The 22,969-nt window shown below is 45.3% G+C and overlaps 1 protein-coding gene across 3 annotated transcripts; it reads left to right on the plus strand.

Moving 5' to 3' along the window:
• The first annotated feature begins 14 nt into the window (after positions 1-14).
• Positions 15-21,740, plus strand: LOC132335666 (matrix metalloproteinase-24-like). 3 transcript variants are annotated; one of them, XM_059862473.1, is made up of 7 exons: positions 17-629; positions 3,007-3,155; positions 9,105-9,221; positions 11,174-11,478; positions 18,821-19,372; positions 19,721-19,837; positions 21,343-21,740. In XM_059862473.1, exons 1-5 carry the CDS (start codon positions 171-173, stop codon positions 18,826-18,828), a joined length of 1,038 nt encoding a protein of 345 aa, XP_059718456.1. In that variant the 5' UTR covers positions 17-170; the 3' UTR covers positions 18,829-19,372; positions 19,721-19,837; positions 21,343-21,740. The 3 variants fall into 3 exon arrangements, with proteins under 3 accessions (XP_059718453.1, XP_059718454.1, XP_059718456.1); XM_059862470.1 differs by having other exon boundaries at positions 15-629; positions 11,174-19,372; XM_059862471.1 differs by having other exon boundaries at positions 15-629; positions 11,174-19,372; positions 21,397-21,740.
• The last annotated feature ends 1,229 nt before the right edge of the window (positions 21,741-22,969 follow it).

The following is a 22,969-nucleotide window of genomic DNA, read 5'->3' on the forward strand; positions in this document are numbered from 1 at the left end:
AAGTGTCCAGGGAAATGGGGGTGCAATTGGAAGGAGAGAGACTGGTGAAGTTCGTGGCTGAGCTTGATCCGCCGCCGGCTACCTCTAGTACATAGCAGTTCATCTGGGAAGGCCTTCCACAAGCTAGAGCTAGTAAATATCCGCACGGCACAGCCCTCATCCCCTCAGGAATGTCCCTGCTGACTGCCCCTCCAGCCGTCCTGCTGTCGGCTACCCGCAGCTGGTATCACGTTCTCTCCCGGAGATGGTCACAACGAATAACCTTTCTTAAGAAAACTTTGCATATGCCACGCTTTGCCACACGCCGGCCGGTCACGGCGACCCGCGGCGCACTCCCCGCGGGGCAGCCCCGGGCCGACCGGCAGAGGAAGCATCGGATTCCGCTGCCCGCCTTCCCTTTCCCTTTCCTCTTTCGCCGTCCCTCTTCCCCCTTCTCCTTCCGGGCAGCCGCGCAGCCGCAGCCGCGGCGCCGGGGCCGGAGCGCTCCGAGCGCCGCTGGTGCCGACCCGGGCCCGGGCCCCGCCGGGGCCATGGCGCGCTGCCCGCGCCGGGCGCTGGGCGCGGCGGGGCCGCTGCTGCCGCTGCTCTGCGCGCTGCTCCGCGCCGCCGCCGACACCAGCACCGGCCGGGTAGGTCCGCGAGCGGGGCCGGGCGGCGCCGCGGCTGCCACCGGCGTCCCGGGGCCGCGATGTGCGCTGGGTGTCTCGGGGTGGGCCGGAAAGCTGGGCGGGCAGCAGTTCCTCCGCCTCCTCCGCCAGAAGATTTCCATCATCTCCCGCAGGGCCGGGCTGAGCTCGGGTGTGCGGGCACAGCTCCTCCGGCCGTGCCTCGGCAAGTTGGGACCCGCCGGAGAAGCAGCCGTGCTCCTCCAGTGTGAACATAAGCTTCGGTCTCCGGGAGCAGCTTCTCGGAGTGTCCGGTGGCCATCGGGGGGTGCCCCGTTCCCGCTGCCGCCTCCGAGTGCGGTCGGCAGGGAAGGGGTGTACGCGGGGGCAGCCCCGCTCCGGGCTGTTTTGGTTACTGTGCTCTCGCTGCTCGAGGGGAGCTAATGTTGGTTATAATGGAGTGTCCCAGCATTGTTGTGCTTGTCAGAGGCCAAGGCAGGGATAGCAGATGGTCTTGGAGCAGTTTTGCAGCTTGGCTTTGTCTGAAGCCATTGGTCATGTCTGTGTTTAGTAGCGTTGTATGTGCCCTCGATGAACTTTGGCGTGCCCGATCCACGCTCTCGTATCGCTTCCCTACCCCGTCGGGAGCACTGCCTCCAGCTCTGGGGCTCCTAACACAACTCCATTAAGGAGCTGCTGGTCCAAGGCCAGAGGGGGCCATGGAGATGTTCTGACAGCTCGAGCTCCGCTGCACTGAGGCAGGCTGGGAGAGCTGAAGGTGTTCACCTGGAGAAGAGAAGGCTCTGAGGAGACAGTACAGCCCCTTCCAGTGCCCAAAGGGGCTCCAGGAGAGCTGGGGAGGGACTTTGGACAAGGGGCTGGAGGGCAGGACACAGGGACTGGCTTCCTACTGCCAGCAGCCAGGGTTAGATGGGATATTGGGAAGGAATGTGAGGGTGGGGAGGTCCTAGCACAGGATGCCCAGAGCAGCTGTGGCTGCCCCATCCCTGGAAGTGTCCAAGGCCAGGTTGGACAGGGCTTGGAGCAACCAACGAGACCATAGTGGAAGATGTCCCTGCCTATAGCAGGGGAGTGGAATGAGATGGGCTTCTAACCCTTCTTTGATACTTTCTCCTGCTTTGGAAGCAGGGCCCTTCCCTCTCCCTAATGGCTTCTGGCATCTTCTTGTTGCCACAAAGAAACAGGGATTGTTCTTCCACTTTTGCTTCTCCTGACTTGAGCCCCTTTCCTGCTGCTGTGTTATGTTAAGGGAGAGCAAGCATCTTCCCTCCCCCTTCCCTGAGTGATCATGTCAGTGGGAGAACAGGTCATGCAGATGATTTATCAGTGCTTATGGGGTGAGGACTGTCCTGTGGGTCAGAGCGATGGGGGAAAAGCTTATAGGATATATGCTGGTCTCATAATAATCCTGGTCTAAGAATTGAATCAACCAGAAGAATGAAGCGCTAGGGAGTGTGCGTGAAAAGTTATGGGGAAAAGTTCAGGAAAACAAGCTTTCATTCTACTACTGCTATTATTATGATTGTTGTTGTTCTTATTGTTACTGAATATTCTGATTTCTCCTCATATCAAAGTGAGGGAGGGGAAGACAGGAGAGGAAAAAAAATCCTGAATAATTGTATGTTTTTGAAAATGCTGTCCTTAGCATTTTGACAAGTTTGATATGCAGTTTTATATAAGGCTGCATTTTAGGGTGGAGGCAGGGAAAAGGGACAGAACTCCTTGAGGAGAGTTGGCTATTTTCCTGTTCTGACAGTTGGCTGGTGTTAGCTATTAGCTGAGGAAACACCCACCTAATCAGGTTGTTCAATTTTTTGTGTGTGTTTTAGGTTTTTTTGGGGGGGTTGTTGCTGTTGTTTGTTTGGTTGGTTTTGTCCATTTGGTTTTTTAGAATTAGTCCTGTTCTCATTGCAAGTGCAAAGGTGAACTTGTGTTTCCAGGGATTTCTCAGGACTTTTAAGCTGTTTTCTTGGAATGATGGTCCAGAGACAGCAGTGGGTAGTGGGCTCTTGGGAGCTTGCTGCTGTGGGGACTGAGGACTCTCGTGATGGCAAGAGCACAGGGTGCACAGGAAGTCCCTGGAGCAAGAACAAAGCTTCTTGGGCATTTCTGATGCTCCAAAGACTTAAGTCTGCCCCAGTTGTTCAGATGATGCTCATTTCTAAGTGGCAGGTCTGCCTTGTCCTGTCAGGACAGGTGATATTAAGCTGGTCTTCAGCCCTTCCTAGGAATCGTCTGATATTACCAAACCTAACCAAAAAAAGAGAGATGGCTGAATATTTTGGGCTAGTTTGTCACTTTTTCTTTTGAGGAAATGTTCTGAACTGTTATGTTGAAAAACTTACTGTGGCATCTTACCATCTGTTTCTTTCTTTTTCAGGGTTGGTTAAAAACTTATGGCTACTTACTTCCATCTGACAGCCAAATGTCTCCCTTGCAGTCAGGAAAAGCTGTGCAGTCTGCAGTTGCCACTATGCAGCAGTTTTATGGAATCCCAGTAACAGGAGTTTTGGACCAGACAACTATTGAGTAAGATTAATCTAGGCTGTTTTTGTCTTTCTCTTTCTTAATGCACTGTCATATTTCAGTATGAAATATGTATTTCATACTGACAGTATTTTTTATGAGTGTGAGGAGAGGCTCTTGTTACTGTTGTTCTTTGGGCACAGGTCCCCATTGCTCCTGCACAATCAAAGTGTGAATCCTGTGAGCTTTTGAAAGTGGAAGGCATCAAGGGTTTAATTTACTTCCATCTCTGTCTGAATTCAGGTTAAAATTCTGGCTCCAGAAACGGCTTCTAATCTATTTCCTAATTAATTTGATTTGTGCATCTCCACAGATGTTATTTGTGGAGATCCATAGTTTGAATTGAAGTGAGTTATTGGAGTCTGATTACAGTAGTCAAGGCTACTTAGCTGCCCACAGTTGCCATTTGTTGGACATTGGATGTTCTCTGCTCTGTGTTGGCCATGTGTTGTTATTTGTGATCTGGGTTTTGATAGCTCAGAAGCATTGGTGTAAATTGCCAGGGCTGGAGAGGATTTTTTTTTCATCTTCTCTTCAGTGTGGGCTCCAAAGAGTGGTGTGGCAGTGGCTCCTTGTCTGGCTGCCAGGGTGTCGTGTAGTGGCTGGATCCATCTGCTGCTGGTCTGGGGAGCATCTGCTAACTAAAGCAGAATGCAGAGAAGGTCTTACTAAGGCTTTCTGGGGAAAAAAGCGTCTCATGGTGAGCAATAAGAGAAAGCCCAGTGGAATTTGCTTGGGCCCTGCCTGTTTGTCCCTTGCCCTTGTTACATTAGGAGACCCTTTCACAGCATGCTCTGCCTGGTTCCTCATCTCTCCTCATAGAGCACACTGCTGGCAAAAGGGACATGGTAGCCCAAAAGAAAGGGCCATAAAGTAACCAAATAATGTAAAGAAGAAAGTTGCTTGGTTTTATGCCTTCCAGACTGCAAGAAGAGGGAGAAACAGAAGAAATTATTGAATTGGACAGGAGGGGATCCTGCTGGACTAGGACTACCTCTCCAGTGAACGTAACATTCCCTCCTTTAGCTCACAGGAAAAGCCCCTTGTTCTCCATTGAGGGACAGAGAAAATCCTGTATGCTTTTCAAATGAGTTGAAAACAAAGTGCTTTCTTTTTAAAGGTGGGGATTTTCCATCTGAGATCTCTTTGCCATTAATAACATGGTTTGTAGGTGAATGCTGAAGCAGAGCCATCGAGCAGTGCTGTGTGTGTGCAGTTGGTGTGTAGAAGCTTAGACTTGGGATGCTGATGATTTGGAAAGGGGTGGGGAAAGAAGGGGCTGTGATATTGGGGTGCTAGTTTGGAAAGTTAAGGAGCTGCTTCTGCTGCCTTGTGGGTGACAGGGGAAGGGCACAAACTGTGAGTGGGAGTCCCTGCTTTAGTAAGTAAAAGTTTTTCTGAAAGAAAGAAATGTGTTGCCCACATTTTATGACTTTGTATTTGTGGGCAGGGCTTGATCTGCCCATGAACACCCAAAGGCTGATGAGTGAAAAACCCAGATGGTTCCCTCTTCTGAAACTCAAGTCTCGAAAGCTTGAGACCTCAGCTCCAGCCAAACACTGGTGTGCTTTGGAGGCATGTTGGGCTGCTCTGCCTCCATCTGTCCTGAGCCAGTGGGTCCATATGTTGTATGGCAGGGGGGAATTTGCCTAGAATTTGCATGAAGAGAAAAAGAGGTCCAGATTGCTGTTAGCAGTGAGCCTGTCGTTTGAGCTGGAAGGGGCATCTGCCTGGGCTGTGTTGGGCTGTCACTTCCTCAGACCTGGTTGTGGAAGCTGGTTGTGGAGTAGAAGGAAGAGAGCTGACAAGGCAGGCTGCCTCCAAGGGCTCTGAATAACTTGAGCATTTACTAAGTCATTGTTTCAGTCTGTGTTAGGAGTTTTGAGATTGCAGTTAGGAATTTTTCTGTCACTTCCGTCAGTGTCACAAGTTCTGTCTCTTTAAAGTGACTTTAAGAATCAGAGTTATTTACACTTAGTATGGAAGCCTAAAGTTTCTCATCTCCTTTCCCACATGCCCTCAGATCTGGAGCTTGCTTTTTCCTCCAAGATTGGTACCCAAGCATGTGGAAACCACCATGCAGGTACTGCTAGTGGGAGAGGAAAAGAAGCATCACCACAGGTGATGCTTTTTAGTACCCAAAAGGAAGTTTGGGTGGGGATCCATTCAGCAGAGGATATGTAGTTTCCTGTAAAGAGTGCAGGGAGAATACATAAAACAGCCTCCTCAGACCCTGCGACTGATGATGCCTCAGCAAATTTTGTGTCTGCCTCAGCTGGTGGGTTTAACTGTGGTTTTGTGAGCAGCTGAGCAAGGATATAATCCTGGAGTGTGCAGGAGAGAAGGCACAATTGTGCTGAACAAAAGTGGTGATTTGTCTTTGTCATGGTCAATCCCATGGCTTTGGAAGGAACCAAGACATGATCTTACTTGTGTGAAGAGTCTTGTGCTTTGTCCTGAGCCTGTTGTGCAAGTCTCTCACCTTGGGCTGCACCACAGCTGTTTAAAGATACCACTCCCACCAGCTCAAGAGTAGGGGATTGAGAGTGACAGCTCCCTCTCTTTAGGAGAGTCTTGTGAAAGGCTTGGAGCCTGAGCTGGGGAGAACAGCTGTATCTGGACAAGAACTGGATGTCACTGCTTTTGGAAATGGCTTGTTTCCTGATGCCAAGCAGCTGGAGGAATGCAATAGTCTGTGCCTCAGAGTGCCAAGTATAAATTTTGATGATGCAGTGTTACTGCTGTTCCCATTTAAAAAAAATAAGGATGGGGGAATCAACCCTAAGTATCTGAATCTTGCTGCAAATAATTGTCTTTTGTTGTTTCTGATGTGATGATTTCCCCTAGAACATAGAGTGGGGTATTCAAACTGCTCAGTAGAGAGTGACTATCATAAGGCTCAGCTACAGATGATTAACAGCAGCAAGCTACAGCTTTGTGGATATTTTGCCACAGACCTGCTCTGCTGAGAGGAGGAGAGATGGCTGGATTTGTACCATGTGATTAGAGCAGGGCGCATATGTCTGGGAAGTAAGTTGAAGCAGGGAGCTGATCCAAATAAACATTCTCAGCTTGACATTAGCTCAGGCTGACGACAGCTCGGGTGCTGCTGAGCTCCAACCAGGTAGCTGAGCTCTGTTCCTTGGCTTCAGACAGGCAGTATCTGAGCTCTGGAACAAACTGTGGAGAAATATAGGGGTTCAGACAGGCCTAAGTGAAATTGGGTTCTTATATAGTTTAAATACTATATAATGAGGAGTGAGGGGCCATGGGCCGCGTGAGTCTCAGTAGCTCTACCTTGGAAGCTTTGGCTCAAGAAGTGCTTGAAGCCCCAGGAGTTGGGATTGCAGCTTCCTCTGGAACAGCCCCATGCTCTTGCGCCTGTACCTGGAGCTGGCAAACGGGCAGGGAATTTGGCTGTTGGAGGGAATCCACTTTCTGTGGGGTCTCTGTGCAGTTCTGGCTTAGATAATAGTGGGCTGAGCTGTGTGGGGGTGAATTCATGTGGCCAGCTGGGCATGGGCAAGTGTTGGGAACTTGGCAAGGTGTTCTTACAGGAAACAGATGCTGAGGTGTGAGGTTGTGCTGGTGTGTCAGCACTGCCCTGGACAGCCCCAGTGACTTCTCTACACATGCAGGCTGGTTTGGTAGTACTGCTCTGTTAATTCTTTATCTTCTGGATGATACTAGTAAGGATAAAACAGAAGGTCATTTTCTGACTACAGTCAGGGCCTGATGATGGTGATGCTCAGACTACTGGAGTTCCCATGAAGCTCAGGAGGTGAAAACCTGATTCAGACTATGGCTTGTGTAAGGTTATGATGAAAACATTGTGTCATAACACGTGAGTGGGACTGAAAAAACCCCTGAAAACTCAGGAAATATCTGGGAGCATACAGGTGACAGTAAGCTTGAGGTCTCTTTAGGAAAGTGCTAGAAGCAATGCAAAAGAGCACAAATAAAGGACACTTGGAAAAACACAGTGTGTTCAGGTTGAATTGATATTTCGAAAAGCAAATCTTAGATGTACTGCTTTTCTTTGAAGGTGGCAGCAGTTGTGTGGGCAAGACAGATCCAATTTCCACAGGTTGCCTGGATTTCTGAAAGATGTACAGTGCTGATAAATGTGAGGTGATGTAAGTGGGGAAGATCTGTGCTGGCTTTATATACACAGCTTGGGTTCTTGTCAGGTACAGTGCAATGTGTATAACAGCTCTCATTTGCTCTGTTCTTGGTGGGGAGACAATGACAGATGACTGCATTGAAATTTATAAGCAACCAGAATTACAGAGAGGAAGTGGAATCAGGAAAGGGCTGCATGGCTGCCTGAACAGGGAGCAGGTGTGTGGGTTCTGAAAGAATTTTCTGGCGAGGCACAGTGTCTGTGTGTCTGGTTGGTTTTAATTGAAAAGGTGTCCAGACAAAAAGTCTTGTAAGCCATCTTCTGGTGATGGGAGACTCTCCCTTCCTGAAGGTCTGGGGTTAATATTTTTTAGTGAATAAGATGTACATTGTTTAGGCCCAAGCGTGGACTACTTGCCATTGGCTGGCTGCAGTTGATGGAGGAATGTCTGCATTTGGAGGCCAAAAGTTGTCCCCTGGGTAGCCAAGGATGTGGGAGAAACCTTACTGAGGAGGGGGGACAGAATTTGGTGTCCTGTGAGAAATGGGCCAGCAGTGGCTAGAATGCTTTTCAGTGGGATGTCCTGCAAAGTGTTCTTAAGGGCTTTGTGTCCCTTGCCTTTGCCATCAGAGTGAGTGGATCAAATGCATGAAATGCCTGAAGAAGTCCAGTGGCTGAGGCAATGCCAGTCTGCTTAGGGAGAGACTGTGGCCAGAGACTGCTTGTGTCATTTCTGGACTCTGCTCTGCTGTCCTGGGATACACTGCAAAGTCTCAAAGGATGTGACTGGGGGCCTGTGGAGACTAGTACCTGCAGTTCCTCAGTCTCTGCCCTTGTCTCCTTCCCAGCTGCCACATGCACTGATGGGCAGATTTGTTCCTCCATAAGCCACCTCCGGCTTCTCTGGACCACGTCCACATGAGCAAGTGTAATTTGAGGAACAGTCTGTTTCTCCTTGATTCTGTCAGAGAATCATTGAAGGAGCATCTTGAGTTCATCTACTCCAACCCTCTGCTAAAACAGGGACATCTAGAGCAGGCTGCCCAGCACCATTTCCAGTTGGGTTTTGAATATCGTCAAGGATGGAGATTCTGCCACTTCTCTGGGCAACCTCTGTGAGTGTTTGACCACCCCCAAGCTACTTTAAGAAAGGAACAAAAGATCTGTCAAGGCTGGAGGTAAAGCAGGTAGGGAAGGAGGGTGGACTTCTGTGATAATACTGCCTGGATCTCTGTGCAAGGGACAGCATCCTTTGCTCTTCCAGTTCACTTGGCAATAGAGTCTAGAGTTTCCTACATCATGAGTGACATCAAAGAGTCAGGGGTTATAGGGAGAACCTAATGGAATTTGGTGTGTGTGACCCAGAGACTGGGGGGATCTGTTCTGGTCATTCCAGGTAGAAGCCTTAGTTATTGTCTGGGAGGGTTGTGTTTGCACTTGTTCAGTTTTACCTAGTGAGGTATGAGCTAGGTTTTTTTCAGTGGCACAGGACCACTTTGTCAAATGGAGAGTGGATCCAGTAGGTGATAGGTGAATTTGATCCCAGGGGACACCCAGCTGCGATTTTGATTTGGGTCTCTTGTGGCATTATCATGATTAAGCTCTTGTTGAGCACAGGGACTAGCGAAGTGGTTTTGGTGTGTGGATTGCTAGCAGAGGTGGGTAGCACAGCCCTGTGCAGAGGATAAACCTGACAAAGGAAGGACTGAACCCTTCTTGGTGGCAGCACTGGCCATCTCTCAGAGGTCTTCCAGTCACCCCCTGAATTGTTTGGAATCTCTTTTCCAAACTCTTAGTGTAGCTTGTTGTTTTTTGCCCTTTCCTTGCAGGTGGATGAAGAAGCCTCGCTGTGGAGTTCCGGATCATCCCCACCTGCGCCGCAGCCGGAGGAAAAAGCGGTATGCACTCACGGGCCAGAAGTGGAGACAGAAGCACATAACCTACAGGTACAGCCCCCTCCCTCCCCCTTTCTGATGGGGCAAAAATGGTCTGTACTGGTTTGGCATGCAGAATTTGTAAGTGCTTTTAAATTGAAACTGGATCCTCCCTGTAATGTCCAGTCTGGGCTTTCGTTCTCAGAATGTGGTGGGGGAGAATGCTGTCAGAACCCGGGCGTAACTGAAGAGTCTCTTATCAATTAGAAAATAACTGATCAGTAAAGGCACCTGGATTGCAGCCATCAGTTGTGTAATTTTGGTAGAAAAATCTTAGTAAAAGGCCCTTTTTCTTCTGTTAGAAATCTAAGGCTCTAGCCTTTAGATCATGGGTCACTTTTAACAAACCATTAAAGCAAAAGGAACATCACTGTTTGGGGACGAGATGCTTTCTCCTTCTACTGATTTGCAACATTTATTTTTGCAGAGGTTTTACTTTTGCTCCTGTAGTAGAGCTCTTGCTTTTATCCAGGCTTAGGCCAGCGGGGGTGAGCTACGGGTGTCAAGGGAGGGTTGCAGAGGGGCAGTTGTTTCCCAGAGAGGTGTTCTGAGTCAGTCAGGCTCGGAGCTTTTGGAAGGCAGTTGCTGAAATATGGTCGGTGGAGGTTTCTGACAATAGGAATGTCACTTCAAATTAAAATTAACTCACCCTCTAGTTGAAATTGCAGCCTTTTAAATTTTTTGGAGGGGGAAAGGAGATTGCAAAGGAGTGAAAATTAGAGATGTAGTCATTAAGGAGGAGATCTGGGTAAGACTAAGTCAGAAGGAATGTGTGGGGTGAAGAGGTAGAAATGTGAGTGACCAGCATGGGAAAAGTACCAAAAATGTGTAGGAAAGAACATGATGGAGTGAAGGAAAAGAGGATCAGAAACTGGGGCCCTCTGTCTCTTCTGCCAAGAATTCTGAGAAGGGAGGAGGATGCTTCAAGTAACAGTGAAGGGCTGCAGAGACTGGGAGGAGGGGCTAGTTCAAAGCTTCCACCAATAGTAATTGTTTTAACTCAAATTGTAAAGGGACACCTTCTGTATGCAAAGGTCTGAGAATCAGATCCTTCTTCTAACCTTTTTCTGGACCGTAGGGGAGAGGGGTATGGAGACACATAAATAAAATAGATCTTAAGCATATGCATGGGCAAGAGAAGCAGCTTGGCAGATGACTGCACTGCTGCCCTTGTCAAACCAGTAGTGTTTAGCTTTCCAATTTCTGTATTTGTTGTGTGCATTCAAGTGATGGGTGTCTTGATTCACTTCTGAGTGTGTTACAGTGGGTTTATATTAAATCAAGCCAGCTTCATTAAACACTGAAAATTGTTCCCATGACATAGATACTTTATATTCCCCGAGTCAAGCTTAATAGATCATGAGGCTATTATGTGCACATGCACAAAACATCTCATGAACAGCATTTTTAACATTTGGTTTAGAATTATGGGACATTTATGTGCAGTTAAATGCCCCTTACTCTCCCCAAACTCTGTATCTTTAGCTCTCATGGACTGGGCTGTACAAAACTGGCAGATCCATCACCCTTATGAGCTCTAGAATATTTTAAGTGGTTTGGAGAAGGAAGCAGGTCATATAAGTAAGGTGGTGTAGTTTACTGGAAGTTTGTTTCTCAAAATGAATTTTAGTGGTCCCTTTTTTTTCATGTAGTAGATTCCATCTCAGCATAACTTCAGACAAAATCGGAAGTAATTTACATTTTTAAAAAAATTTACTCAACTATCTGCACCCAGATTTGAAAGGTTTTTAGGAAGTGATCCAAAATCAACCAAAGAATGATGAAGGTTCTTGTTAATGAACGTAGAATTCAGAGCAGGGTGGTAGTTCTGTTGGTAACTTTCTTTGTAGCAGCAAAACTTTGCAAGAAACTTCCTACTGGAAGTTGAAACTGTGTGGTTGTGTATTGATAAGTCTCAAATGTATTCTGCAAATTGAAACATCCCTTCTTTCTCATTCCCACAGTGTCCACAACTACACCCCCAAGGTTGGCGAGATTGATACGAGGAGAGCCATTCGTCAGGCCTTTGATGTTTGGCAGAGAGTGACGCCACTTACCTTTGAAGAGGTTCCTTACCATGAAATTAAGAATGACAGAAAGGAGGCAGATATTATGATCTTTTTTGCTTCTGGTTTCCACGGAGACAGTTCTCCATTTGATGGAGAAGGTGGATTCCTCGCTCATGCTTACTTTCCTGGACCAGGAATTGGAGGAGACACTCACTTTGACTCAGATGAGCCATGGACCCTGGGAAATTCTAATCATGATGGTAAGAGTGCAGGTCATCTTTCCCAACAAGGATAAGTTGGTTGCAGACACACTGACAGGCTTTCAGCTAGAAAGTATTTGCTTGGTGGAGCTTTCACCTCCCATACAGTGGTTCACATGCTTTCTAAATACATATTCTATCTTAAATGGGAAAATAATAGTATTAATTTGTTTGTGGCTGTGCATGCTGTGAATTTTAGGAGTGAACAGAACAGTGTGTCTGCTGGCTTCTTACATCTCTCAAGATTTGGGCCTTAACTGCTACAAAACCCACAACTCTGGGAGGAAAAAGATGAATAAAATAGTGTTGAAATTGTATCAAATGGAATACTTTCCAAGGCCAATTAAAGTTAGTTGTAAAGCTGAATAGAAAGTTGAGAGTAAAGACATTTGAATTGCCAATTTGTTTTGATCCATATTTGTTTTCTCACACTCTGGAATTCCTTATCCTGTCAGAGTTTGGGGCTGGCTGATCAGTAAAGGGAGACTGATGATTGGGACAGCTCTTTTTATCTGATGAAGCACGAAGAGTTTCTGCATCTTTCTAGCTTTATCTTACTCTCTAAAGGCAACGAGCCCTTTCTGTTCTGTTTTCAAAGCTTTGATTGAGGATAGTGATGCCTTGTAAAAAGTTTAGGCTGATAATCAGAATTTCATGGTGGCCTCACAAAATATCTCTCCAATTTCCACAGTCCTAATGGTTTGGGAAGAACAAGGTGTCTTTAAGCCTTCAGGGATTCAAAATCATGTTTTAATATTTTGATAAGGACTGCAAGTTTACTTGGATTGTAAATATGTCTTGATTTTTAAACTATATAAAAGCAGCAGTGTTGTTGTGCCCATGATGCCTAAGGACTATGCAGAGGTGATGTCTTTCATAGGCCAAACAGTGTTGTTTTAAAAGAAGAAAAACTTTCAGGCACACAAGCCGCCTTCAGAGCTGGCTTAAAGGTGACAGCTTGCTTTCAGACTGGATTGCAAATGGGGAAAATCCCTCAGAGTTGTGAGTTGGTATCAGATGATCTCTGACAGGAAATGGAGCTGTCAGGTTCACCAGGGAGTGCTGACTTGTAGGAAAGCAGAGATGAGACGATCCTTGTCTTTGCAGGGAAAGGGGAGCAATGTTTCCTGGCATGTGCAAATGACTAGAGGAGGTGTAGGCTGAGAAAGGGAGGTGGGGTATGGAGAGGGGGAGAGTGTGGAGACTGTGGGAAATGATAATGTGACGGAGAAGCAGTGTTTTGCTGCCTTGAAATGTTAGGAATTTTTATTCCTAGGTTTCTGGCTGGAGGGCTCCCTCCAGGATCAGGAGTGACAGACAGGGACTGAGTGGTTACCATGTGAGAGCTGCAGCAGTGAGGCGTGTTTGTGTGTGTCAGGGCTCTGTGCCACTTCATTCTGGCCTCAGCAGTTATTTGAGCTCAGCTGTGGGAGTGTGGGAGGCCCAGGTGTTGGATATGACTTCCCAGGAAAGCTCATGTATGAGACCTGGGAGTGCTGATGTCTGGGGTAGAAGGTCCTTGCAGGAAGGTGGAAGGGAAGGTTTTGACGAGTTGTACTTGCTTTTTTCTATCCTCATTTTCTGCACAAAAGACTTCCTTCTGAGATAAGCTTTGCAAGGTTGGGAGGCTGCTTAAAGACTGGCAGGGATGGCTCTGCAGAAAATATTCCATCCTTTGGTAGGATGTTCCACCACAGGTGGTCACTTCTTCCAGGATTTTTTTGGATGCATATTTTAGGATGGTGTTTGAGTGCAGTGCATACAATGAGTAGAGTGTCTCTCTTTTTATAAAAGCTTTTTTAATGCTGTTCTTATCCATGTGGCTCTTTCAAAAACATGATGTATTTCTCTGCTGTTCTGAGTGACTGTCATGAGTGGTGTCCTCCAAGTTCATGAATTGGTATTTGAGGGGCTGGTGTGCTCTTTGTGTAAGAATTGATAAAGGATTTGAGATTTGCTTTCCAGAGGATGTCACCTGTGCATTTGCTTTCAGATTACTGTGCTGCATAGACTGGGCTGCACAGGCTCTTTTGAAAAGTCACCACTGAGGATGTTGAGAATGGTGGGGTTGTATTTGACCCTTCCATCTGGGGCAGTGTTGATGGTAGAAAGGGAATTTGATGTTTTGAGGGTGATAGGGGAAAGGCTGTAGTCAAAGCATTATAGACATGTTGTGTGAGGAATTTGGTTTTGCCTGCATCCTTTTCTTTGGTGTGCAGTTGTGAAGGTGTTCTGCTTCCTCACTGGGTGATCCAGGCCTCTTTAGGGAGGGGTTTCCTTCTGTTTCACTATTCCTTGTCACTGGAGCACTCATTTGCTTCAGGTTCTCACCTCTGATGTGTTCTACTTGAAATGCTTTTAGGAGGACTTTGAAGAGTTTCTTCTTGTCACAGGTTTCCTGCTCAGTTCACTGCCAATTTTCATTGAAAATAAGTTATTAGAGGGGACAATATCATCTGTTTAACAGGAAGTGTTTCTTCAAACGTGGTCTTGCTTGTCCTTTAGATATGTATTTTGTGGCAACAGGGTTGATCAGTCTCGAATTGAAGATGCCTCAGTGAAAGAATAAAAAAAGCCCTACCAGAAAATCATTAGCAAAGCTCTCATTTATTCACGTGCAAAAAAGGAACTGGTTTGGCCATTCAGTGTCTGTTCAATTATTATAAGAGTCTTGAAATAAGATTGAAGTAACAATGATATCTTTTCATCAACCCACAAAATACTACAGTGGAAAATATTCCACTCCTGACAGGAATGTGTCTTGGTTGAAGGGGAAAATTCAGCCGTCTACCTTGGAGCTCTCTTAGCCTTGCAGTTGTGAAGGTAAATCTCTTGTCCACAGAGCAGAATGCTGAAACTGGTGCCGCAGATCCTTAGAACATTTTGCTGACCTCTTACCCATGTAGTTTTATGACAGTTACTCCAGTCTGAATCCTTGCTTTTGTGGGTCTGCATCTGTTACACTGTATTGTGGCACCTGCAGAGGTCCAGTCCATCTGTGCTTGGAAGCAGCTGTCACCCCCCAGAAGAGCTGCTCTACAGTCTTCACTAGCAGTACAAATTATATGGATAAAAGTGAAATTTTTCACATGAAACTTCATCCAGTCAGGGAAAATAAGAATCATTTGAGCAGATCTTTCTATGCAAACAGCCATGTCCAATTTGTACATGGAGAATGTGGTGTGTCCTGTTGATGAAAGCTTCTGTCTTGTCAAGAGGCCTTGTGGTAATCCACTGGGGTTATTGACAACTTTATCATCCCAGCTAGGATATAGTTAGTTGGGATTTACATACTCATTATCATTTTGCATTGTTATTATTATACTGATTTTGCCCTTTTGGACAGCATGGCCACTGCCATGTCCCTTAAAATTATTGGTGTAATCATAATAGCTGGGATGCTGTTGGTTGTCCCCTTGAGCCCTTGGTAACAGGGGCACATGCACCAAGCCTTCCGTTTTCTTCTGCTGTGAAGAATGACCCCTGCACAGGCTTTCAAAGTGAATGCAAAGTTTCCCTCCCCATGGATATTAGTTACAGTTCCACTCAGGCATTCCGTTTCTTTAGCAGAGGAAAACTGTACTTTCAATTTATGGTTGCTGATTTATCTTCATAATTGTACTGCCTTCGCTGGCATTCTCCTAAGTAAGCTCTGGAAGATTAATTTAGATAATCTTATGATGAAGATGGACAAAACCAGGTAGGAAGCTGAACTCCTGGAGCAGCTCTTATTAACTGGGACCATGGGATAAAGAATTTGTTTGTTTTCCCGTGATAATGTTGATGAGAGCAGCTGGAAGCATGAAGCAGAACATTGGAATTTGGAGGAAACAAGGGAAATCAGAGAAGTGATGCAGCAAACAACATGCAACTGGCAAAGAGGGGGCACATTTAGAGATAAATCATCTACACAAGCACACACGAGGAGCAGCTGGCATGGTCACAGTGGTGGGGACTGACCTCGTGGTTCTCCTGGAAGGTGCTCTTCAATAGGAATGAAAGCAGCTCTTGGCTGCCTAGCTGGTCCCAGGCTTGTTAGGCTTTGGTGCCTGGCGCATGGAGGCAGGTGAAAGCTGTGTTTGGAGTCCCTGTCCTTCAGCAGGACCTGGGCTGTGGCTGCTCCCTGGCCAAGGGGCCCCTCTGGGCTGCTCAGACACAGCCTTTGGACACCTGCGCGTGTCAGCACGGGCGCAGTTCCCAAGTGCTGGTTTTGTCAGAAAGAACACCTGACTTTCCTCTCCTTTCTTGAGGTTTTGGGCATTTTTTACTTGAAATGTGCCGTAGCAACAGCCAGGCAGGCTTTGAAGTGCCCACCTCAAGACTCACAACACCGACACGTTGCTCAGGCAGCAAAAACCTGAAAGGGGTGAACAGACTTGGCAGTGCTGGGGCTTCTCTCCCTTGGCTCCTAACTTGGCTCAGGCAGAGAGGAGGTGCATGAAATACATTATTAGCTGGCCAAATTAAGTACTTAGTAGCCTTTATGTGGAAATAATCATTATAGATATATGTAACTCCAAAGACAAGTTGAAAAGGAATCCTGAGTGACTGAAAGTTAGTTCTGTCAGTTTAAATATCCACATGGCACATAACAGCTCTTACACACCTCTGACAACTCAAACATTATTTTAATCCAGATTAATTACAGAAAGTAAATTTTTATCTCCAGTTTAACATTACAAATAGTATTTATAATAATCCCAGGCAAATCTCCCTTCTGGTGTTTTAAAAGCAAAAATACATTGCTGTTATGCATGTCACTAACACCATACCACTAAATCTGTGGTGTCTGTCAACCCCCTGCAGGTCGATTAGAGAATCTTTTTAATACTAAAGTGAGGTAAGACCTGGGGTATCCATACTCTGCCGGGGATCACTAGATTTTATTTCTTTAACCATGCCCAGAGTTGGCCTTCAAGACCCTCCCTATCACCTGTTGTCACGTGGCATTGTAGGTGGGAGTGTGCTCAGGGCAGCCACTGCAGCTCCTTCAGGAAACACCAGCAGCTGATGAATTATTTCTGTACCAACTCCAGTGTGGCTCAGCTTAACATTGTGTGGTCACTGTACAGACCATAGGGTTCATCTTTCAGTGCCTCTCTTCCACACCTGTAGCAAGTTTTCTCTGTTAGTGTTGGATGACCACTGTGGCAGCTTTTTAGATGTTGGCAAGAAACGCTGGGCTTTGCTAATATCAAGTAAACAAATCTTATAATTGTTCCAACTGATCGTGTCCCCCACAGATCCCAGTGGGTTCCTGCGGAGGCTTCTTTGGAAAGCTTCCTGTTCATGGCTTCTGAGAGAAAGCCAACCAAAAATACTGCCAGAGTTTGCAAAAAGCAGTATGGGAGATGAGATTTCACAGGTCACCTTCAGTTAATTCAGTGCTAATTCAGTGCAGGAGCTTCTGCAGAAGCTCTGGAGGAAAAGGGCCTGCACCACCTTTGGAAAGGTCCTGGCAGCCACAGGGCAGAGGAACTGGACAGCTTTTTGCCTGTGATTCTACCACAAGGAGTAGCATTGTTTCAGTGGACATCTATCTGAACAGCAGAGCGAGCACTCCTGGAGTCACCATCTGGCCATGGCATATGCTCAGGAACCTGACCAGGTTTTTCAGGACAGCCAAATATTGTCTAGGCTGACGAATGTGAATATTCAGCAAGGATATGAAGGAGAAAATTTTGATTAGGGTAGCTAATTTTGGAGCTTACTGACAGCCAGTGATCATGACGTGCCTGTTTGGGGGAATGCAGAGCTTTAAGCCAACATTTCATTTGCTGATCAGTGTGTTCAAAGCACTGTCTTCACTAGAGGTTTACTGTTTTCTGTCCTGGCAGTATTAACATCACAAACCTTCTTGATTCTTTGGACATTTGTATCCCTGTAAATGAGATGAAACCAGGGGAGCTGGGCTTCGTCAGCCCAGTGAGGAGAAGGAGGATGGGGAGGAAGCATCTAATAAAAGTCTTCCACCTGAGGAGGTATTAGAGAGAGGAGGGATCCGCACTCTCTTGGAGGTGGAGGAACAGAAAAAGGAACAAAAGGCAAGGGGCACAAGTTTCAACAAGAAGAGCTCCACCTGGGGTGTCAGGTACAAACTTCTTCATCTGCAGAGTGGTAGAACTCAGAGGCTGCACCTGGAGAGGTTGTGGGGACTCCATCCTTTGAGGCTTTTGGAACATGGCTGGATGATGTCCTGAGCAACCTGATGTAGTTTTGAGATTAGCCCTGCTTGAAGCAAAAAGTTCAACTTGGTGGCTTCCAGCCATGCCTTTCAGTCTACATTTTTCCATAATTCTTTAGCACTGCCATAGACAGAATTTGAGTTCCTAGAACTTGAAAGCAAATTGTAGTTACTTCTCATGGCAGCTCTGAGCCATAACAAGGTATTCAGCTCATAAAATTCTCTGTTTCTGTCAGCTAGTGTCCTTCTAAAACCAGGACTGCTTAAAATTGAAATCTTTCATGAGGGAGGACTAGTGATGCTCACAGGGGCGTGAAAAGGTAGCTGGCAGTATTTTTTGCCAGTTGCTTGATCCTTTTGAAGAAGCACCTCTGACTGTTCCTTTTTTTCATGCCTGCATGTCCAAGGTTTCTGGAGCATTGACTAGACTAATCCTATAAACGTAGAATGTATGTTAGAATATCCAACAGATTCCCTGGATTAAAGGGGATGTATCAGTAGGTTTGGCTTTTTCTAGGTGAAAACTAGTCATACAATTCTTCATTATCAAAGACTTCCAGGTGTTTCTAGTCACTTTGGAAACATTGATGGCTAAACATTATTTATCCTATTTGTTTTGTTTGATTACACTTGTGATATTTTATTTTATGGGGCGAGGGAACTGAGAGGAATGCAGAGTATCCAGCTGTAGCTTTGTTTTTGTGTTTGAGATTTGCATTGGCATCCATTTTCCTAGGTTGACTCTCTGCTCTCTGCTTGCTCACCACTTACCTGACTTGTGCAAGTGCAGTGCCTGCTTGGAAAAGAAAATGCACCTTAACCCCTGTACCTTCAGCCAGCAAATTGCCAGAGCTTGGTAGTCTTTTCTCCTTGATTAATTCCTGTTTCCTCTGCGTCTTGCCTCGCTTTGTCTCATTTCTTTCTTATTTTACCACTTTTTCTCATGTTCATTTTCTATGGAGGTACTGAGACTGGCAATCTACAGAGTGTGAATACAGTGAGTAACTCACAAGAGAGAACATGTGTAATTTTTAGTGCTATTTGGCTGCTAAGTCGATTTTTAATTTTCTTTCTTTGATTTCTCAGATACAGAACATCTCCACATCTAAAGAGTTTTGTTCTAACAAATGGCATTTTGAATCCATCATTATTTTTCAGGCTTTTGACAGTGTTGTTGAAAATGAGCATCAGCGTTTTCCAGAGCAAAAACCAGAGCTGCTTTGAGGTTACTCACGTGTCCCTTAGCACAGAAGACCTGGAAGGCTCTCACGTACACGTTGGAAGTCAAGTGGGGCATAAATTGTATTAAAATTTCAATTTATTCTCTCAGGCCTTTTGATGATACATCACCAGGTCATACTGTTGCTTGGTATTTTGTTCATTGAAGACCGGTTCTGTGTTTAATCTCCAGGACATACCTACTTAACGCTGGTTTCATCCTGTAGCTGCTTGGAGAGAGACTCCATCCCATAAGCCGGAGCTCTCTCACATCCTGTGCTAATGTTGAACAGATTTGAGCAAGGATATAGACACATGATTTCAAGAAAGCCAGCCACAGTAAAAAGAAATCAAATCAGGCAGCTTAAATCAGCAGCAGTTTGAGATTGCACCCCTGTCCTGTCAACCTGAAGGAGAAGAGAGGAAGCCCATCAGCACATGGGGAAGATTTCTGTCTTCACATTCTCCTCTCCACCCCTGGACAGCCTCTCTGTAAGTAGTGATTTCTTTTGGTGTGTTTGCTGTCATTCTTCAAACGTGGCAGTGGCTTCACAATGCAGGCTGGATTTTAAAGCTTGGCAGTCCTAGTTATTGATTACAGTGGGATTCATTAATAAGGGTCACCTCCAAATTCCAAATTTTCAAAACACTGTACTTGTAAATACACCTGATGGTACTTGTCAATACCTGAAGTTCACAGTCTTCTTTAAAGAAAAATATTATCCCATTGCATTTGTTAGTAGTCATTCAATATACAAAGTAGAAATATAGTTATGTAGGTATTTGGAGTCCTATTGATTTATGTATAATCAAAATAAAGTATTTTACTTCTTTTAACAGAGAGTGAAATACTCTGGGATTCACAGGAAAGAGCCAGTAAGAACCAAAATGGTGTGTCATTCCCTTAAAAAGGAAGGGAAAAAAAAGTGTGAAAAAAAACAGGTCACAAGAATCAAGGTGAGCCAAAAAGTCTCTTTTTATCATTTTCCTTTTATAAAGCAGAAACTGATGATGTGAAATGAGCCAAAACTGAGCCATGTCTTTAATAAAGTTGTGGCATTCCACTTGCTGAAGGGCAGAGGAGAAAAAAAACAGACCATCAGGAAGAAAAAAAAATAAAAATAGAGGAATTCTTGAAAAGAGTTTGCAGGTCATCACAGGCAGAGGTGGATTGTAGCATCAGGCAGGGAAATGGCACCCAATACTTTGGATTTTGACATCACACATGAGCAGCAAACTTGGGAGGTGCTTAAATTTCTTCTTTCTTTTCTCTGCTCTTTCTGAAGGAGAGCTCACAATTTGAAAACAGTTTGACTAATATTGCCTTCTCTACCCAAATCCACCAAGAATATGACTCTGAGGAGGAGATCTTTTCCATCCCAGCTCTCTTGTGTCTCAGTCCTGCTCAGTCTTTACAGCCCCATCAGGAACTTCTGTGTTAGGGGAGGACAAAGACAGAAAGTCTCCTGCTCTAGAGAACACCCTGGCTGTGGCACAGAGCTGCTCTTACAACTTCCACAGCAACACTTGCTCTGTTGCCAGCATCAGGAATTAAATATTATTTCAACCTGATGGGCAAAAAAGTATTCCAAATGTCACAGACTGGATTGTCCACACTGCCTGTGCCACGTCCTGGGGTTTTTTAGTTACCTTACAGTGTTTCCACAGCTGGGTCAGGACTGAATTCTGTCAGTCGACTCTTCTGTGTTTAAATACTTTTAAAATACAACCCATAGCTCATTTTCAAGACTGATTGAATGAAGGTCATACCTACATTTCTTTGTGTTTCTATGATTTTTTTTTTTCTTTACTGTTTTACCATCTGTTCTACCAAATTCTCTGCTGGTATAGGCAAATAGGAATTCTCATTTTGGGTTTAGTAATTCTTTGATATTGAATTGTTTATGGAATTACAACCTACATTTGTGAAAGATGGGTTTAATTTTTCAGCAGAACATGCTTGCTCCACTGACTGTCAGGCTGCTGAGCAGCTGAAATGGCACAACTGCCCCTCTCTCTGGCTGCCACTCTCTCAGTTTTGGTCTTACCATTCCAGACCATTAGTCTGTATTTTTCCTCTGAGTTTCTACAGGAGCTTGTCCTCACAGTCCCTTCTGGCATGTCAAATAAAGCCCAGCTTGCACCATTGGTAAGGTGTATAGAACAGCTGCCAGCCCTGATTTGTGCACTGCTTTTTGGGCAATAAAGGCAAATTACCTTTCATGTGGGTAACATGATGTGTTCTTTGTCCTTCTGCAGTCCCTTGGTCTCGTGGGGATCACTTTAACATGGCTGTGGTGCAGTTGCTGTTAAAACTGCAGGTCACTCCTTTCTGCAGGGAAGCTGTTCAGACACTTTTCAGAGTTTTCCGTAATTCCTTAAGAAGCAACACATAACAATAATTGCTTCTGAACAAAGGGACACCTGTATTTCTTTTTAACATGTATTTTCTTCCTCTCTAGATAGAAAAGCTGTTTTCCACAGAATTCCACAGAGCAGTATCACCCTTTCTTCAGGGTCTTCAGAAGATTGGAAAGCTTTCCTTGAGCAGAGCGTGTCGTGGAGGTGAATGGAGGAGCACAGACAAATCACATGTTCTTCTGCTGGACAGCTCAGACCTACCTCAGGTCTGAAGATGCAAGAACCAAGGCATAGCTTAGAGTAGCCCTAAAGCTTCTTTAAGTTGTGCTTGGGCAACAGTTGTCTCTACATGGCTGTTGGGGTAGGAGGAACAAAAGCATGTTTAGTTCACGCCATCTCCTCTGTAACTACCTGAGGCATGCTATTGTCACACACAGTCAATCATCTGACTTCTTAAGGATCATTCTTACTTTAATAAAATTTCAAAATACAACCCTCATATGTCTTTTTGTGTCTGAGTACGCTGCAATATGTAGATTTGTTGGTAGAGTGATACAGTTCATAAAGGATAAAACTAGCATGACAAAGAGCAGAGATTCAGTCTCTTTTCTGCTCTTAATCAGATATGCAACATTACTTGTGCTTCTGTTGTCTTAGAAGCTGTGTCCTGCATTTACAGTCCCCGGTGCTCTCCAGAGCCTACCCACAGGCACAGCTGTGCTGAGGGATTAACACTGATGGCAGTGACTGATAGCACTGCCCTGATGGAGTCTGTGACCTGCTGCTGTGTGCTGACAGGCATTTCAGCCACCTGCAGGAATTATTCAATGAGGTACGTAGCCAAATAAAGTGTTTTGGTATGGATTTCCATAGTTAAAAGGAATGACACTGTACAGGAAGGCATGTGCTGGCAACTTCACAAAGCAAAGCTGTCTCAAGGTGTCTGTTACCTATTGATTGGTTTTTCCAGAGGAAGATTAAAATCAAAGAATCAGGAGGGGTGGAGTTTGAGAGTTGCAGGAAGTTCATATGTAAACAGTGTATCTATGACTCCAGTGTTCTCTGTTGCAACAAAACCATGTGTTTCTTTATTCTGCAGGGAAAAGTAGAATGTTAAAACAATTTGAGAGTCCTTTCACCAAAGATCTGGGTTTAATGTGGGATTATATTGCAGTTTATCCAAAGTAAGGCAGCTCATCTGGGAGCACACCAGCTAATGAGGTTTATCCTGAACACAGATTGTTTTTAATTAAGAAAAATTAACTTAAACCTATGTTTCAAGTTGTATAGAGCCATTGAGCTGGATGTAAGGTAAGTAGTGTATTCACCTGGTGTGTCATCATGATAATGGAGGATGCTTTTATAGTGCTATTGGTGTGTCCTCAGTTGTAATTTTCTGTGGTGATGACACTGTGCTGGTAAGGAAAACACATCAGCAACTTCAAAACTAAATTACCTGTGTTTCTTTGTGTTTAGTATAGCAGCTCAAGCTATTTCACTCAATGAGCTGACTTGTTCCCACCAGTTTCACAGGGTCCTCCTCTTTCTGGTGCTCACTGGTGGACTTTTGGCTGCTTCCTGAGAACTGGGAAAGAGGAAGCTCAGGCAGGTCTCTGACCAGACCCATTTGTGACGTACAGATGGTGCAAATGAGCAAAAATTGTTGTGTTCCTCTTGGGATGGTTTCCTCCAAGTGCACATCCTTCTTTACCCTACTGTTTTTTACCC

The sequence above is a fragment of the Haemorhous mexicanus genome, chromosome 18 (assembly GCF_027477595.1).
Source record: "Haemorhous mexicanus isolate bHaeMex1 chromosome 18, bHaeMex1.pri, whole genome shotgun sequence".
NCBI lineage: Eukaryota > Metazoa > Chordata > Aves > Passeriformes > Fringillidae > Haemorhous > Haemorhous mexicanus.

What these genes read in the sequence shown, in the direction of transcription:
- LOC132335666 (XM_059862470.1), top strand. Translation starts at nt 171, where the DNA reads ATGTCCCTGCTGACTGCCCCTCCAGCCGTCCTGCTGTCGGCTACCCGC. An exon ending in TTGGACCAGACAACTATTGA is followed by an intron (nt 3,156 to 9,104) that starts GTAAGATTAATC and finishes CTTTCCTTGCAG; the next exon opens with GTGGATGAAGAAGCCTCGCT. An exon ending in CAGAAGCACATAACCTACAG is followed by an intron (nt 9,222 to 11,173) that starts GTACAGCCCCCT and finishes TCATTCCCACAG; the next exon opens with TGTCCACAACTACACCCCCA.